Raw genomic sequence first — 17,500 nt, 5'->3', positions numbered from 1 at the left:
AAATGTTAAACGTGTCCTAATAAAAATCTTGTTGGCTACGTGGTGTCCACTGTACAAACCCCTGCGAACGAGCTGTTTCCATAGAGACGATAGCATTAGAACAATCATATCCAAGCAATTGAAACCCTTCACTACTCGGTCAGTTGGCATGGAAAAATGCATATTTGATCTGATCGTATATCCAATTTGGAATTAGAATTAAAAATCTGATCAGTTTTATTCACCTCAGCAGTTCAGGATTTACTGTGAACACGTATTTTAACGTACAGTGTAATATCAGCTGGTTCACTTTGCCTGCCATCTTCATTTCATTTCCCAAAAATATAACCATGTTTTGATGAGGTGAAATAGCTGCTGGATAAATCAAGAGTTAAACCAATTCTTCCCCCTCATGTCTTCAGCTGGCAGCTTTGGCACATTTTATAGATTTTTCCAGTTCCCTTTTCTCCACCGTTTCCTGATTTCTACACCATGTGCACTTTACCCATTTGGACTCTGTCCTTAAGGATTAATAACGACGTTGCTCCATGTTTTCCATCCTTTGAGAAATGATGCTGCATTCTGAAACTGCCGTGTCCATTTTCTATCTGATCCGGTCAGCAGTTTACTGCAGAGGTTTTTTTTTTTTTTTAGGGGGACGTCTGAACTTGCAATTATGTTCTTAACCTTGCGTTGGCCTCAAGCTCACTTTAAATCTAAATTAAATACCATTTATACACTGTGTATATTAGTGAGATTTTTACAGTTGAGCTCCATGTTGCCAGTGTGTTGTATGCTTAACTCTGAGTTGAGGAGAGCTCTGTCTCTCTGAGCAGGAATTCAGTTTCGTTTGGTTTTTTGACACCGTGCCAAGCATTCATTTAAATATTGCGCTAGAGTGTAGAGACAAAAGGAGGAAGAAAAAATAAGTTTGTTTAACTCTTGTAGCAGCACGATGTTTGTGTTGAAGCTTTGCATACTGATTTCTGCTTCTTTATTTATTTTAGGACGCCTTGTCTAAAGCTCAGGAGGTGGCACACAACTTGGACTTTGCCCGGGAGCTGCTTAAGAGCTTCTCTACTTTAAACGTTGAGGTTTGATTCAGTTTCCCAGTCTTTGTTTTATTTTGCTACCCAAGCTTCTGAGTGTGAACGTTTTCATTTTCTTCTCTTTCTTCATGCAGATCCAGAAGGCGGTGAAGAAGACGGCACGGCGGGAGCAGCTAAAGCGCGAGGAGGCAGAGCAGCGGCGCCTGAAGGCTGTGCTGGAGGTGCAGTATGTTCTGGACCAGCTCGGGGAGGAGAGCGTGAGGCAGGAGCTGAGGCAGGAACGAGGGAACGATGGGCCTCTTCTGACCGAGGTCGAGCTCACGGGACTCGACAACTTCTACAAGCTGGTCGGCCCTGAGAGGGACCCAAATATCAGGTAAAAAGCAGAACAGCGTGTAGTGGTGGAAAACAATTCACCAAGGACAAAAAATGTATTACTAAATAAAAAAATTATAAATCCCCATTTCCTTTTATTTGAAAGTCCAGGTCCCCAAATATGACTAATAAATTAGTAAACTAAATATTATTACTGACAAAAGGGGAATTAAAAATATAAATTCTGCTTTTGTTTACCTCCCTTTAGCTTTATATTTAAAAAAAAAAAAAAAAAACTTTCCACAATGGACTCTGTTTATTTAGACATTTTGTCTCGATCAACACTGCCAGATATATTTTGTAAATCACCAAGAAGTTTTTTTTTTTTCAATATTATTAAAAATGAAAATCACTTGGTGCCTGTTTGACGACGTAGATATTTTTCATTCGCTTTTCCAGGCTGACGGATCAGTTTGAGGAGGCGTCTGTGCATTTCTGGGAGCTGTTAGAAGGAAGAGACAAAGCTGTGGCAGGAACCACATGTAAGTCCTCACTGTCCCTTTGTTAACGCTCGCCGTACAGAATACGGTTTTAATTCAGCTTCAGACGTTCTTTAAATAACCTTTTCATAATTTCAAATGGGGTCATAAATCAAATCGCGTCAGAGGAAGCCATCGGTTATCGAGCGTTCTGGCGAAGTCCGACTGTTTCTCTCGACTCGAGCCGGCAGCTGGACTCTGCCTGAGGTTCGCTCTTAAAGCCTGTGGGGTATGAAGGATGTGAAGGGTCACAACTACACAATAAGTCACACTTTAACCCTCGTTAATCTTCGAAACATTTCAGTCAAGCACTGTTTTACTAGGTAGCTTTATAAATATTGCCACACAGGGACGATTGAGGAACGTTGGTTGAGAGAATGTGAAACGGTGACTCTATACAATTTAGTTGTAAGAATCCTGACCTTACATGGCTATGATTGCTGTGTCCTGTGCAACTTGTGACATAATATATATCTCCAGATATTTTATCATATTGTCCAGTTTTAGTGCTTATGAAAGCAGATGTCAGTCGACAAGTTTCAAAATAGTTCTCTCACGTCGTTATTCAAGACATACGACGTCTGAAACGCAAGTAAGATTCAAGACATCAAGAGTGTAAATCTAAAAGCTATCGACTTTGGGCCTTTTTACCCCCGGTCACTTCATGCGTTTTCTGTGATCAGATAGCTATCCGATGGTAAAAAGACCAGGTCTAAATGCCCTCAAACGTTTTGGAGACGGATATAAATCCGATGGTACAAACCCCTTCAGGAGGTGGTCTGGGACGCGTTTCAGATGAAACTGGACAGGTGTAAATGAATGTGGTTGTTCAAGCCACATACGTCAGCTCTATACTCCTCCCAAACGGAAGTACGTCACTCAGGTGATCTTTCACCCAGGCGTCTCATCGGGTCTTAAAATGCGCTGCTGCTGCCAGCGAAAACGCAGCATTTTTTGTAGCATAAACGTCGTAACGAGTTTTTACATCTTTTTTTATTGCATTCTAAAAACCGCATACACCAAAGTGTGTTCCGTTTCAATTACCCCGGAAATGAGGTCAAATATATTAGCATTTTGGGCGGGAGTAGAAAGATCGGATCGATATCCGATTCGCCGAGACTCGTTTATGTGGCCTAATGTAAATGGAACAGTTTTAACAAATCAGACAGCTATCGGATCAGAGACAACACATGAAGTGACCGGGTGTAAAAAGGCCCTTTTACGCAAGTGTTTAAGTCTCTGATGTGAGGAATTGCAATAGTTGAATGTTCTGTGTGGCATTAAGTCATTATATGAACTTGTCAACCGTTTCTGTATTATAGACAAGGCCCTTAAGGAGACTCTGGACAAGATACTGCTTAGCAGCTACTTCGACCAGACGCAAACGCACCAGAACGGAGTATGTGAGGAAGAGGAGGAGGAGGAGGAGGAACAGCAGCAGCCGCAGCCACCACAGCAGCAGCCTGCTCCTGTAGAGCCAGTGGAGTGTGAGGAGCAGCCAGCAGAGCCAGGCATGAATAATCCCTGTGTACATATGACCTATAATAATGCGTCTGGTGCTGGAGGTTATAACTTTACTGGTGTTTATTTTTTTTTTTTACAGAGCTGCTGGTCACTCAAGAATTCACAGAGCCCATTGAAGTGGAAGCAACAGAGGTTGGTATTGGTGTGTTGTAAATTAGATTTTTTTATTTTATTTTTTTCTGGGTGCCTAATGTTTTATTTTCTTTATTTATTTTAATTATTTTTTTATTTTTTTTTTATTTTTTTTTTGCAGTTTGTAAACCGAAAGTTCATTCCAGAAGCCGCTTATAACGCCAGTACTGAAAAAGAGCAGGGAGGGGAATGGGCTGTGAGCTCTGAGGTGAGATCTGGGTCTGTACTTTAGATCGCTTTCATATGTTTGCTCTGAATCATCGGTACGTTTGATCGAGTGCAGAAACTTTCTGTGCCGTGGAACGTGATGTTCAGAGCAAAGAGGGTGTTCATCTGCATTTGATCAATGTTGGGCTAAAGTGGATAAACCAACAGCATCAGGCTTGGGATGGAAGCTTGTTGGTTTACCAGCAGCTGTAGCACAACCTTGACTTTACAGGGTGCCCTGAAATTCTCCATACATGAGAATTAACGCTTTCTAGCAAAATGTCTTTCAGAAATGTTCACACTTGCTTTATTAACTAATATTTAGAGACTTGTGGGACCCACTGTTTAGTGTAGGTCTACTAGTACCACTTTTCCACCAGAAAGACCCGGGTGCTGGTTCAGAGCTTGTGCTGCTGCTGGTTCAAAGTTGGTTCCACTGGCGAACCTTCTAAGAACCGGTTTGCCTTTCCGTCGGTTAGAGAGCATCACAGAGCCGAGTCTGACGTCACTGTATACGTGTCACGTTACACAGCAACGTTAGCGCAGTAGCGGCAAACACATCAACAATGGCGGATGTTGCTTTACTGTTAACGCTCATGGCTTTAAACCTACATTGGCATCCAAACGCGGTGAATCCGACGTGTACGTGCAGCTCCATGTAATCTGTATAAACGGAGGTTGTAATCGAGAAAGTACATAACGTTATTTTATCATTAACACAGAAAAAAGTTAGCCTTAGCATGTAGCTACCTACTATCATGTGTGCTGATAATGTATCATATCGAGGTAAAGTAAAAGTGTATTAAACATTAGTATACTTAAGGTATATTATCTAACAGTAGCCCCGCCCACAGCTCCTGACACAAGCGGTTCTTAAGTCTAGACCAGCAACGTTTTGGTGCTACTGAAGAACCACTTTTCCTGGTTCAGAGCCGGTGCTTTGGTCAAAAGAAAGAACTGGTTCTAAATTAGGCTCCAAACCAGCACTCAAACGGCCTCGGTGGAAAAGGGGCAATGGGCACTAAATCCTCATTTGCACCAAGACTCTTAGAAGAAGCTGTATTGTGTATAAGGGCAATCTACAGGATTGTCTCCTCCTGGTGGCCTCCCAACGCTATTACACCCTGCAGGATGTGAAACAGCTAACACACTTAATGTCTCAGATGCAGCAAGATCACGGTCACGTTTTGAGCCCTCGCTATTCAGCTCTTCCTGTGAAAGGCAGCTCAGTAGAGGCAAATGAATCGTATCACTGTAATGTCTGACACAATAAGGCCACCCTGACATGATTTAATTAACATGCTGATGTGGTGAAGGTATTTGCCTCGAGAACCTTACCAAAAAAAAATGTAAGGGAAACATTTGTAGGTATTTCTGCATAATAGACATGTTTATAGGTAACAGAAAACAAAACCTTAAACAAATAAACCTATTTTCCTATTTTGCAGATTTGAAAAACCGTCTTCTGACGTTTTCATCAGTTTCTTGTCTGTTTACAGATCGTAAGCTCCCTCCAGCAGCAGCAGCAGCCTCCTCAGCCTCAGCAGCCTCCTACATCGATGAGCCCGGCTCTTGTGAGTTCGGAGGCCCACTCGCTCGCCCCCGTGATCTCTCCCACCTCGACTGACCCACTGGTTAGGAAGCAGGCTGTGCAGGACCTCATGGCACAGATGCAGGGCACCTACAACTTCATGCAGGTCAGCAGCCTGTCACGCGATGATAAACGGGCAAATAATTGCTCCGTATGCTTTCCAAAAAAAAAAATAAATAAATAAATAAAAATCTTTCCTTTTCTTTATGGCAGGACTCCATGCTGGAATTTGACGGACAGCCTCTGGATCCCGCCATCGTATCTGCTCAGCCTATGAAGACCGCACAGATGGTCTGCGCTCCAGGTAAAGACGGCAATTTGCGTATTCATTAAAAACGTAGCCGGTACAACCGAGTCATACTTTTCCAGTCATGAAGCGTTTGTTCCGACTCGACGGAATGACTAATCTTTTCTGATGCTTGCAATGTGGCAGCCATTTTGTTTATTTATTAGTTGTGTGCGTGTGTGAGAGAGACGAGGTCTGTTAAGAATGAGACGAGGAGTTTTGACATTCTGTTTTGATTGTGTGCAGCTCACACAGAATCCCGACTCCCTCAACACAGCACGGTCCCTGTGCATCCAGAACCCACACAAGTGAGTAAACGGGTCTTGTTGTAGGAGGCAAAAAAAAAAAAAAGCTTTCCTTATTGTCGAGTCACTAAAATGTTGTTTCTCCTGTTTAGGTTCCCATGGTGCCCCCTCCCGCTGAAGCATACGCCTCTACGCCGCCGCTCTACCAGCCCCCTCACAGCACAGACCCTCGGCCTCAGCCCGACCCTATCGATCCCCTCCAGGTATTTACGCCAGTGCGCCACCTACAGCTGCGGTGACCAGACGTTTGTCCGTGTGCCTGACGTTTTTCTCGTGAATCGTTCACGTTCTAGGTGTCCATGCCCCTGTCGTCCGAGCAGCCCCCTGCCCCGTCGTCCCAGCCCCAGGCGTTTCAGTCTGTCTCCAAACCCCTGCACAGTGGAATCAACGTTAACGCTGCACCATTCCAGTCCATGCAAGCGGTAAGTGCTCAGTTTTATATCCTTTCTCTTCCCTTTACCTGAGTGAGGTGGACTCTGGAAAGATTCTCAACAGACTCTCGGTACGGTGAGAAACCGATTCGTCTCTGAATGACGTGGACGTGCACTTTGCCTTTCAGTTCTATAGACTCGACGGTCATAGCTGTAAGAGATGAATAAGTCGGTCAGTATTTCTCAAAATAGTAAATTATTTAAACACCAGCTGTGTTTTTTGCTGTGTACAAGCGGAAGTAAAATATTACGAATTAAAGAATTAAATAATAAGAATTAAAAAAGCCTTTCCATCATTCCATCATCCAAGCTTAATCATTCAATATATCGTTTATACTATACAAGTTCACTTGGCCTTACTTACAAAGGTCTCTAAAGTGTCCTGACTACTTGACCTCAAACTCCTCCTTCCTCACGCAAGGACCTCTGGGCAATGTTGTCTCGTCAGTCTCTTGAGTTTGTATTGTCTTTGTCGGAAATAAATTGGGTTGAAAAAACGTTTTGATTTCTTAATGCTCTGATGTTCAGGTGTTCAACCTGAACGCCCCGGTTCCTCCTTCGAATGAGATGGAGTCTCAGAAGATGTCGAGTCCGTATCAGAGCACTTACAGCCAGAGCTTCAGCAGCCAGCCCACACACGCTGTGGAGCATCAGGAGCTTCAGCAGGAACCTCTCCAGTCAGGTGCACGTCGCAGTCTGATTCGTTTTGTTTGATGAATCGCTCTTAAGCAAATGAGTGACTTGTTCGTTAGTACGTTTGGGGGAGAAAATAGCATCAGCTTTGTTTCCTACACAATCTATAAATTTACCGTGTGTATAAACTCTAAATGGTCCTGCTGCTTTTATTATTCAGTTGTCGGAGCGTTCCACTCTCAAGACCAAGGAATACCTTCCTCTGGGAGCCACCAGTCGATGAGTCAACAGCCGTCGGGTCAGGGCGCAGGGTTCGGACGCCAGCCTCAGTCGTTCTACAGCAGCCGAGCCGTGCCACGTGGAGGACCCCGGAACGCCAGAGGGGCCATGAACGGATACCGCGGACCATCCAACGGTTTCAGAGGTACGTTCTGTTGGTGCTCGCTATATAATTATCAGGGGCAAAACTGAGTTTGTATAAAAGTTATGCCTTTAACTCACTTATTATAACACATTGCTTATGACTTGCTCTTCAATGTGAACAAAAGTAATGGCACCCAATAAAAGGAGTAAGTTTGTGTTGATGCGCTGCATTGGCTCGAGCTGCATCGTCGTTACGTTTCATCGTTTGACACACTCGCAGCCTTTTGTGGTTTTGGGGGTGGGGCTTAATGTCGACATGCAGTAAATGTGCTTGGACACTTGGCATGCAGACCTGAGCAAGAACTGAATCTGGGAAATTTTAGCTTGTTGGTTATGTAGGCACGTGTGCGACTTTATAAATATGTAAGTGTTTGTGTTTGTTTTCAGGTGGATATGACGGCTATCGTGCTCCTTTTCCCAACACTCCCAACACCGGTTATGGACAGACCCAGTTCAGCACTCCACGGGATTACTCGAGCAGCACCTACCAACGGGTACACGCTCCTCAACACTCGCTGATTTAACCCAGATCTGTTTATTGTTGCTTGGACATTACAAAACGTCGACTCATGTTAAAGCTAATCTCTAAGCGCTTTTGTTAAACTGATCCTGATCGCACACTTCATTCAGGATGTCTGATGCAGCTGAATTCTGGTACAATAATCTAATTATCCAGAGAGCGGTTACTGTTAATCTGATTTCCTGGAAAGAATTTAGTCACGTAAACCTACACTTACTTACGTCAAGTGTGACCGACTTCAGAAAAATTCACTTCAGTCCCTAAGCGTTAGAAATCTGATTAGAGCCAAACTCTAGGGCTGGGCGATACGGCTGGAAACTGTATCACGATATCAGTGTTTCATATCGGTCGATATCCATAATTATTGATCTTTTATGACCCATTTAAAATAAGGACCAGGAGAAAAATATTACATTTAAACATTTTTTTTATTTTAAACTTAACCTTCCTCTGATCGTAATCCCCTCAGTTAAGACAGAAATGTCAACAAGCAGGAAAACTCACATAATTATAATGTAAACATGAGTCTAAAGTCACAATGAACACTTAATTATCTCTGAACATTTAAGGTGCAAAATGAAAGAAAATGTAAGAGGAGATGATTAAAGTGTAATAAAATAGTGCAAAGTGTTAAATACAAACATAGAGAAACCTGAGAATTTAGTGCAGGTTTAGTGCTAGGAAGTTCACTAGCTGTTCACCTTCTGGTGAATAAAGCGTTTTAAAATATGTGCAGTGTTTTGTAAACAGAAATAAACCTGAGGTAGACTGAGATACATCTGTAATATAAAACACAAACCTGATACAGTACAGTAACATTTGTTTGAAATATAAAACCTGCAGAAATATGAAGGTAGCCGACTTCCTCTTTTATTTACAAGTTCCTCGCTCGCTGCGGCTCATTTTCTGCTTATCAGTCGCCGGTTACTGAAGAGGAATCCAGCAGACCAGCACGAGACGACGATATGACACAACCAAACCTGATAGTGTTACATGATTGGCTGTTAGTGTGTCACTCCCTACGTTGCTAGGTTACCAGAGTGATAATTTAGATTTTGTTAATGCAACCAAACTTGCTTCGCAACCTGTTTTCTTCCGACGAAGAATAAAAATATCGAACGTTTTATCGGATCACATTTTTTATTGATCTCGATCACATGTCTATCGCGATACATATCGTTACCGTTTTATCGCCCAGCCCTAATTTGGACCCAAAGTTACTAGATTATTAGCCTGTGTGAATGCTTCCACTTATCAGATTTTTTTTTTTTCTTTTCTCCTTTTGTTTTTCTTTCTTTCCCCCTAACAGGAAGGATATCAGCAGAGCTTCAAGAGAGGCGCTGCCCAGGGAGCTCGAGGTAGCTCTCGAGGTAATGCTCAAGCGATGCGATCCTAAAACGCTTTGAGAAGACGTAGTTGTCTTTCGGCCACCTCGAACATTCATTTATTAAGAATGGGTTAACTTTTTCCCTTTTTCTTTTCTTTTTATTTTAAATTCCCTCTCTTGCTCTTTCTTTGACATCAGTGGTATGTTTCTATTTTGGCTTATCAAGTAACCCTTGATATTTTACGGAGACACACGTGCTGAGCTGAAACTGTCAGTGTTGTGATTTTTCAGCAAGGTTGTGTTAAAGCAAATAGATATTCATGTAAAACTTTAAAGATTTTCATTAATTTATTTTTTGTATAAAATAAAATGCAAAAAAAATTAACCGCCACTGTTAATCCAATACATATGACTTTTTTTTTTTTTTTTTTTCTTTCTTCCCCTTTAATTTTTTTTCCCCCCCCTCTGTACTTATCCCTCGGTTCTCACCACTGGGTTTTGAAATAATCTTCCTCCTCCTCTTCCTCAGTCTCTTCTTCCACATTTCATTTTAGAGGAAATTCCTGCAGCCCTGGCCTTTGTATGCTCATGTTGCTCCTTGAGAGAATGTTTCAATAAAGACGTGTTGCATTACCTGCTTTGTCTGCGCTTTTTTTTGTTTTTGTTTTTTTTTTTCTCCTCCTTCTTTAATCCCACCCCCCCACCCCCTGGCTATTTGATGCTCCAGAATCTGTACACCTGCCTGAAACGGGACGAATGGTCGCGCTGGCTCTTGCTATAACTTTTTTTTTTTTTTTTTCCTCCTCCAAAGGATTGCAGGTGACTTGTCTGGCTTTAGTCCCAGAGATTTCCACGGCTTTGCTTTCCTGTCTTTTTATTTTTTGCACTGTTTATTGTCCTGCTACATGACGGACGGCACAAAAGAGAAAAACGATCTCCGTTTCAGTTCTTAAAGGTTAACCCGCTTTCACGTTTATTTCTGTCTGGCTACAGGAAATAACGACGTTAAAGTAATCCTGTAGAACTGGGGTGTCAAATGTACAGTCTGAAAAACTAATCTGCTCCAGTGTCTGTTATAAATTCTAATCATTTGAGATGGAAATTAATTTTTTTTTTTTTAAATGAGCTACAGGCAATGTGTCAATTTATCAAGCTAAAAAATGTAACGTCTCTTTCCAAACGTATTCCAGGTTTATTCATGACGCAGGTCCCAGTTTTTGTATTTTTTGCTTCTCAAAGTTGACGTTTTCTTGTTCGCTAAACCTTTTGCTTTACTCGTTGTAATAAGTTTTGGCACCCCTGCTGTAGCTCGCTCTTTTGGAGTTCTCTTGTAGGATTTAAACCTCGTCCGTTTGCTAAAATGACCCGTGTGTTAGTTGCTTAACGAGGTGAGTCCTGTTTTCACACCTAAAGACTTGTGCATGCGATTCATTATTGATTATTTTATAACCTGCATGATTTGATTTGATTGATTGAACTTGGACCTTGCGATCACGTTGGAATTGCGTGTGTGTGTGTTGCAGGACGAGGCGGACCGTACAAACCGAGCCGAGGGATGAGCGGCGTGGCTGCGGTGCAGACTTGTTAAACCTTAAACATACCAACCTTCCTGTAACCCATACACCAGACTCTACTCCATCACTCCAACCCATGGAGCAATGGGTTCGGACACTCAAACATGATCACCATGGTAACGACAACATACCACTGTATCTTAAAGCTTTCTCTTCGTCAGTCACACTTTCGATAGCCTTAATTCTGTACAGCAGGAACGTTTGTGCCTTTTTTTTTTTTTTGTGTTTAGTCAGACCAGAATACCCGACTCGAATAGCCCATAAAGGTGACCTGATCTGTACTGTATTGTAATGATTCTATGATTTTGTGATGTACTTTAATCTGCACCGGACTCATTATATAAATATGAAGAGAGCTTGTTGGAATGTCTTTCAGTTTTAATAAATGATCACATTGATGATTGATGTAGTTTGTAAAGAGGATTCAAGACTATCAATAATTTATTCAAACTTTGGAGTTTAGTTCTAAAACTGTTACGGTATGAGGGTTTTTTTTGCACGCATCAAGCCACAGTGAAAGATCGGATGCTCGAGTCTGACTTTTTTTTTTTTTTTTTCCCCCCTCACCTCTTAAGTCTTCTGGACACATGACTGGATTTTGCACGGGTGTTTAGACTGAGTTATTCAGAGATGTGCAGAGTTTTGTCAGACCAAACTTTGTGTACCACTTTGGCAAATGTGTCAGGTTTCAGAACAATGCCACCTACTGGTCATAAGATGGGAAGAGGGGAATGTATTATTCTTTTTAATTCTGAATAATCATAGATGTGGGATGTTTAGATTCGCTGAAGCTGTTTTCGTCTCCAGTTAACGTGATTACACACTTGAACCCTGATGATGGCCACTGAAAGCTGAAAATGTAACCACTTCAATATAAAACACTGCAACCAAGGACCAAAACAGACGTGTTAAATGATGACCAGTACAAGGCAGCGGTGCCTCGACCACTTTAATAAGAACAGCAAATGAAATCGTATAGAATAAAATTACTTTTTTTTAATTCTGTGCAGAAAATGGGCACATTAATACAACAGAGTAAACAAGAACTGGAATTTAAATAATACAGATTCACATGTATCATTTTAAGCCTGTAGGTTTTTTTTTTTTTTTTTTTAGGTTAAATCTGTCTTGCAGCAGTCAGGAATCTTAGATGTGTCTTTTAAACTAACTGCTAACCTGATTGAAATAGCTGGACCTTGAATGTTTTTCTTTGTTGTTGGAGTTAAACTTTACATCCCAGAGCAGACTGAATTAAAATCGCTCCGTTTTCATCACGCCCTTACTGTAACATTTTAAAAATGTGCAAAACGATGTTGACTGAGTCAAACCAGCATGAGGATGATGAGTAAAATTAAAGAATAAAATGATTTATACTGATGACAAACTTCTGTGGAGAGCAGAAGAACCGGGAGGAAACACGGAGGTGAGCGGTCCTAACGTCCTCCAGACGCTAGAGAAGGGGTGTGTGTGTGTCTGCGTCTGCACAGTCCTGCTCCTGATACTCTGCTCTCGTCTACGGTACTTGTGGGATGTCCTGGATGACGTTGGGGTGGGAATCCTGAGCAAGAGGCTGACCGTGGCTCAAATCCTGCTGAGCTGCAGGAACGTTCTGGTGTCCTGGTGCAAGCGACTGGTTCTCAGGAGGAGCCTGGTGTTGGTTGTTATGGGATTCTGGGACTTGATTTCCTTCAACTATTTATTAAAAAAAAAGTACATGGTGACAAACTTGCTTTTCCTCGACTGCGACTTTTGTTTTCAAAAACAATTCTACAGTTAATTTACTAAAGCTGTATTATTACAGATCACCTGAATTAGTAACTTAATTAAACTGAATTTCTAAAATGATTCGATTCACCATCACAGGAAGGAACTAAATCAAATCAAGAATTTAACACAAATCTTATGATAAAACTCTCGCAGTAGAGTTTAGCCTAAAGAAGCCCTTAATATCTTCATGATTGCACAACTCTGAGAATCTGAATCAGTGAACTTGGTTCTTTGATTCATTTCCTTCTGATTCCGTACAGGAATCACGAGACACGTAAACCACAGAGACACATAACCAGTGCAGAATAAATTATTAAATAATATAATTGAATCATTATCGAAAGGTTTTTTCTCAGAACATGTGACATGTGCCTCAATTTTCATTGATTCGCTTCCTTCTGTCGAGTCGAGTCATTTTCTTGTTGGATTTCACTTGGCAGAGGACAGATGCTGCTCATCAGACACGGAGTGCGATCACTGTGTTTGATGCCACCTGACTAAAGAATCGCACCGAGGTGGAAGAACACAGAACGTGTCCTTTCCCTTTTTAAATACATAAACAACTGTAATTATTGGATCGTGTTGGATTTTTAAAAACTATTCCTCTCACCCTGGACTTCCGGTGGAGCATTCTGGGTTTTTAAACGCTCCATGTGCTCGACAGCCTGCAAGGAAAACACACACACACATAAGGGTGCTTTCATAGAGTTTTATATTTTATTAACTTGTCTATATATAAATAAAATATATATATATATATATATATATATATATACACACACACACACATACACACACATTTATATATACATTTATATCCAGATGGAGATACAGTGATGCCTCGAGATACGACTGCTTTGATATACGAATTTGTTGAGATACGAGCTGTGATTCGACCATATTTTTGGCTTGAGATACGAGCATCCGTAATTTTCGGATCCGTTTTAAGCGTTGGATCCGTTAAAAAATGTGAACTTGTGCGACTACACCGCATCCGATATGCCGACCGGACAAGTTTTTATTAAAACGACCGGCAGATGTTAGTGAGGAAAGAGTGACAAAAAAGGCAAAAACAAGTGAAGAAAAAAGCGATGTAGTAAATTAAACAAAATTAATGTAAAGAAAACAGAAATTGTAGCAATTAAGTTAAGAGAAATCAAGCATCGCATTAGTTCTGTCAGGCCACGTCGTCAAGCGTGCATCAGCTGTCTACGACGCGCACCAATCCGGTTACGACATCCATATTACCCGACCATTTAAATTCCCATTCATAGAGCCGCTCTAGCGCTTCGCTGCTGCTGCGATTTAAACTCCCTCCTCCAACCCCGACTCCACCGAGCCGGAACCTGTGTTCGTTGTACCAGTTTGCGTCATAAATCTCCACATATTTTTCTCTCTCTCTCTAATTATTTAATTATTTATCCATTTATTCTTTTCCTTTCCTATGTTTAACTCTATGCATGATTAATGGTTCTGTTATACGGGGGTCTGTTCTATTTTCTAGTTGCTGCTCTCTAAATGAAGTTTAGTTAAGTTCCATTTAAGTGTAAAGTAGCATTAAGAGTGTACAGTAGCGAGTAAGTGAACGAAAGTGAAAGCGTAATTCCTCCTAACTCCTCCGCCTGTTTACTCCTCCCTCAACCTCCGTGCGCATCTTCCGTGAAGTAAAACCAGTTTATTTTTTTTTAACATTCTCCTTTATTAGGGCCCGAGCACCGAATGGTGCGAAGCCCTATTGTTTTTGCTCGGGAGTATTTATTTTTTTATTTTTCCCCCCCCACACATTGGCCAATTGTGGTCCCTTAACATGCTCGAAAACTCTTGAAATTTGACACACACGTCAGAGTCACACGACACTAGGATTGGTCAAAGGCTGGAATACGGGCGTGGCAGGGGGGCTCTGTAGCGCCCCCTGTAATGCAAAAACAAACATTGGTGCACAGATCGGGCAATTATGTACGCACATGTACGAGAGTTGGTACGCATATAGATCTCATCGACCCGAACAACTTTCGCGCTCTAAACTATGAGCTCCGCCCAACAGGAAGTCGGCCATTTTGGGTTGTTTTATAAGTGCATGCGGTGAATTTTTAAATACTCCTCCTAGGGAATTCATGCGATTGACATCAAACATGGTGAACATGATGCCGAGACATTGCACTTGCTAAATTGCGAAGGGATTTTTGATATCTCGAACGGTGTTGCCATGGCGAGGCGACTAAGTTATGGCGAATTCAGAGAAACAGGAAGTGTCTAATATCTAAAGCAAAAAATGTCTTATTGGGATGACACGCGGTGTGTATGTTCGGCCAAGGATTCCGATCGCATCGATGTGCCTATTGTGAATCTCGGACATAGCGCCACCAACAGGCACCAGGAAGTGTGTCAGTCACAACAGTTGCATGTGGTGAACTTTTAAATACTCCTCCTAGGACATTCATGCGATTGACATCAAACATGGTGAAGCCGAGACATTGCACATGCTAAATTGCGAAGGGATTTTTGATATCTCGAACGGTGTTGCCATGGCGAGGCGACAAAGTTATGGCGAATTCAGAGAAACAGGTCTTCAACAGTGTCTTCTATCTAAGGCAAAAAATGTCTTATTGTGATGACACGCGGTGTGTATGTTCGGCCAAGGATTCCGATCGCATCGACGTGCTTATTGTGAGTACCGGGTATATCGCCACCTACAGGCCCCAGGAAGTGTGTCAGTCACAAAGGTGGATTTTTTGACAGCTGCATGCGGTAAACTTTAAAATACTCCTCCTAGGGGATTCATGCAATTGAGACCAGACTTGGCCACCATGACGCAGAGATACTGGAGATGCGAAATTGCGAACGGATTTTTGATCTCAAACACTGTTGCCATGGCATCGTGTCAAAGTTTACTTTTATTTCAGGCATGTTTAAGGCTTTTGGCGTGCTTGGATTAACTTGAAATTTGACACATACATCACATTTGTTGGCTGTTAAGTGTGGACAAAAAGGTCAGACAAAGGTGTGTCTTTTAAGTGGCTCACTAGTGCCCCCGTTTGTCTAAAATGTAGGGTTTCATTTACCTACAGTCCCCAAATGAGTCAGTAACAACATAAAATAGTCCACTGATATTTACCTACTTGATGCACTTGCCCACCGTGCATGGTTTCTGGGAGGCACCGTATAGCGATTAAGAAAACGTGCGAGGGCCCGTCGTCACTGCTTGTAGCTATATTTACTGTATGTTTTTCTACAATATTTGTCATTTATAAACACAGGTACTGTACATTTTTTTATATTCAAAACACAAACAAAACAACTGGAGTGGAATTTTGCGAGCTGGAACGGATTAATGGGATTTCAATTAATTTAAATGGGGAAAATTGCTTTGAGATACGAGCAAAGTCACAGAACGAATTAAACTCGTATCTCGAGGTATCACTGTAATGCTTATAAAATAAAAAGTACAAATTTTCCCAAGACCGATTTAAAAAAGATGAATTTTTTAAAAAACTAGTTGGAGTAGTTACTTGTTGGAGTTCTTTTTTCTGTGCGTTGAGCTGCTCCTGCTGTCTCTCCAGCTCGTCTCGTTGCTTCTGCAATTCGTCTGTTTTGTGGATCAGTTCCTGCTCCTGCCTGATGAGATGTTCCTCAAACTCTCGCATCTCCTCATCGGTGTAAGTCTGGGTCTGCTCCAGAGTCTAGAAATCATGTACAATAGAGGAATCACCTGAGCTGCTACTCGCTAACAACATGCTGAACGATTTTACAGAGACGCCTCCTTCACCTCCCAGCTGTCCGGCTCCAGAAACTCTTTTTTCTTTGTCGCCATCAAGAACTCGTCTAAAGAAACCAGGCGGTCCTTGTTGGAGTCGACCTGTTTCAGAACAAGAAACGTGTGTCATACTGATGTGTGTGCAGAGCCATTGTCGATAAAGGTTGTCACGGTAACATTCTGACCGGTTTGAAAGAACAGCGAAAGTCCGAGACAGCTTTTGGCTGACTAGCAAAGCTCTCGTTTGAATAATACGTCTATTACATAAGGAGGTAAATTGAGGGCCGCTTCCTAATTTGCATATTCATGAATATCGTTCGTTCCTGAAAAAGTGTCTGGACAAACTTTCACCTCGTTCATGACGTGTTCCCTCATCCGTAAGCGCTCCTCCTCCATCTCCACCATGTCGTCTTCCTCGTTCGTTGGGTCGTAGATTTTCTCCAGCTGCGAGTTTATTTATGACAGGTTAGAAATCCTAGTGCTGGTTTTAAACGACGCGGTAAAATCTAGAGAGAGATTCGTACCTCTTTAGTGAACAGCGCCTCTAATTCCTGCTCGTCGAAGAAGCCGTCTCCGTTTGAATCTGGAACGAGCGAGCGACACGCCGTCGAGGATTTGTTACGGAAACTTTGATAAACGATGCTACCCAGATAACAAAAAAATTACCATGCAGGTTGAAGAACGTTTTGGGGTCAAAATCGTCAGGGTCGAGGCCGTCCGCCTCCTCCCACACCTCTTTGAGCTGATTCTGACTGCCCTGGAGGAAAAACCAACACGCTCAGGAAACCTTTTAAAGAACAGGAGGACGTTTAAAAGAACTGTGAAGCTGTGACTGATATGATTACATACAGGATGATTGATTTTCGGGTGATCGGCGTGCTTCTTCTTCATCTCTTCGTAATGCTCCTCTTCTTTCTTCCTGTTCTCCTCACTGAGGGTCTTCAGGTGCTCGCGCCGCTCGTGCTCCTTCATCATTTCGTACTTCTTGAACTCCTCGTGACGTTCTTTGTCGTAGTTCTCCAAATCCTTTGTGGCCTGGACAGAAGAGAAATTTTTAGATATTTGGTCTGCTTGATGCGTTCGTCAGACACGATTGCCAAAAGTATGTGCACCCCTGACCTCCACGCTCTTATGAGGTTCTGCT

General features: G+C 42.1%; 2 protein-coding genes across 4 annotated transcripts in view; one reads left to right on the top strand and one right to left on the bottom strand.

Moving 5' to 3' along the window:
• The window catches only part of caprin1a (cell cycle associated protein 1a), a 13,465-nt gene extending 2,212 nt beyond the window's left edge, over positions 1–11,253 (top strand). Inside the window, exons 4-19 of one of the 2 annotated variants that reach the window (XM_060869075.1) lie at positions 987–1,073; positions 1,163–1,404; positions 1,803–1,885; positions 3,205–3,393; positions 3,486–3,538; positions 3,660–3,746; positions 5,245–5,442; positions 5,550–5,640; positions 5,869–5,930; positions 6,020–6,130; positions 6,221–6,349; positions 6,887–7,040; positions 7,212–7,415; positions 7,802–7,908; positions 9,244–9,304; positions 10,785–11,253. In XM_060869075.1, the coding sequence (XP_060725058.1) occupies positions 987–1,073; positions 1,163–1,404; positions 1,803–1,885; positions 3,205–3,393; positions 3,486–3,538; positions 3,660–3,746; positions 5,245–5,442; positions 5,550–5,640; positions 5,869–5,930; positions 6,020–6,130; positions 6,221–6,349; positions 6,887–7,040; positions 7,212–7,415; positions 7,802–7,908; positions 9,244–9,304; positions 10,785–10,849 (1,923 nt within the window). In that variant the 3' untranslated portion in view covers positions 10,850–11,253. The remainder of the gene's footprint in view (positions 1–986; positions 1,074–1,162; positions 1,405–1,802; positions 1,886–3,204; positions 3,394–3,485; positions 3,539–3,659; positions 3,747–5,244; positions 5,443–5,549; positions 5,641–5,868; positions 5,931–6,019; positions 6,131–6,220; positions 6,350–6,886; positions 7,041–7,211; positions 7,416–7,801; positions 7,909–9,243; positions 9,305–10,784) is intronic. The other variant, XM_060869141.1, reaches the window with a different exon arrangement.
• Positions 11,254–11,811: 558 nt separating this feature from the next.
• Positions 11,812–17,500, bottom strand: part of nucb2a (nucleobindin 2a) — an 8,930-nt gene continuing 3,241 nt past the window's right edge. For both annotated transcript variants that reach the window (XM_060869183.1, XM_060869262.1), the window contains exons 6-13: positions 17,206–17,391; positions 17,023–17,113; positions 16,881–16,939; positions 16,708–16,800; positions 16,369–16,458; positions 16,112–16,282; positions 13,213–13,267; positions 11,812–12,527 (exon numbers count right to left, since the gene is read on the bottom strand). In XM_060869183.1, the coding sequence (XP_060725166.1) occupies positions 12,349–12,527; positions 13,213–13,267; positions 16,112–16,282; positions 16,369–16,458; positions 16,708–16,800; positions 16,881–16,939; positions 17,023–17,113; positions 17,206–17,391 (924 nt within the window). In that variant the 3' untranslated portion in view covers positions 11,812–12,348. The remainder of the gene's footprint in view (positions 12,528–13,212; positions 13,268–16,111; positions 16,283–16,368; positions 16,459–16,707; positions 16,801–16,880; positions 16,940–17,022; positions 17,114–17,205; positions 17,392–17,500) is intronic.

This window comes from Tachysurus vachellii, chromosome 1, assembly GCF_030014155.1.
Source record: "Tachysurus vachellii isolate PV-2020 chromosome 1, HZAU_Pvac_v1, whole genome shotgun sequence".
Lineage (NCBI taxonomy): Eukaryota > Metazoa > Chordata > Actinopteri > Siluriformes > Bagridae > Tachysurus > Tachysurus vachellii.
This window is presented reverse-complemented; position numbering and strand designations above follow the sequence as displayed.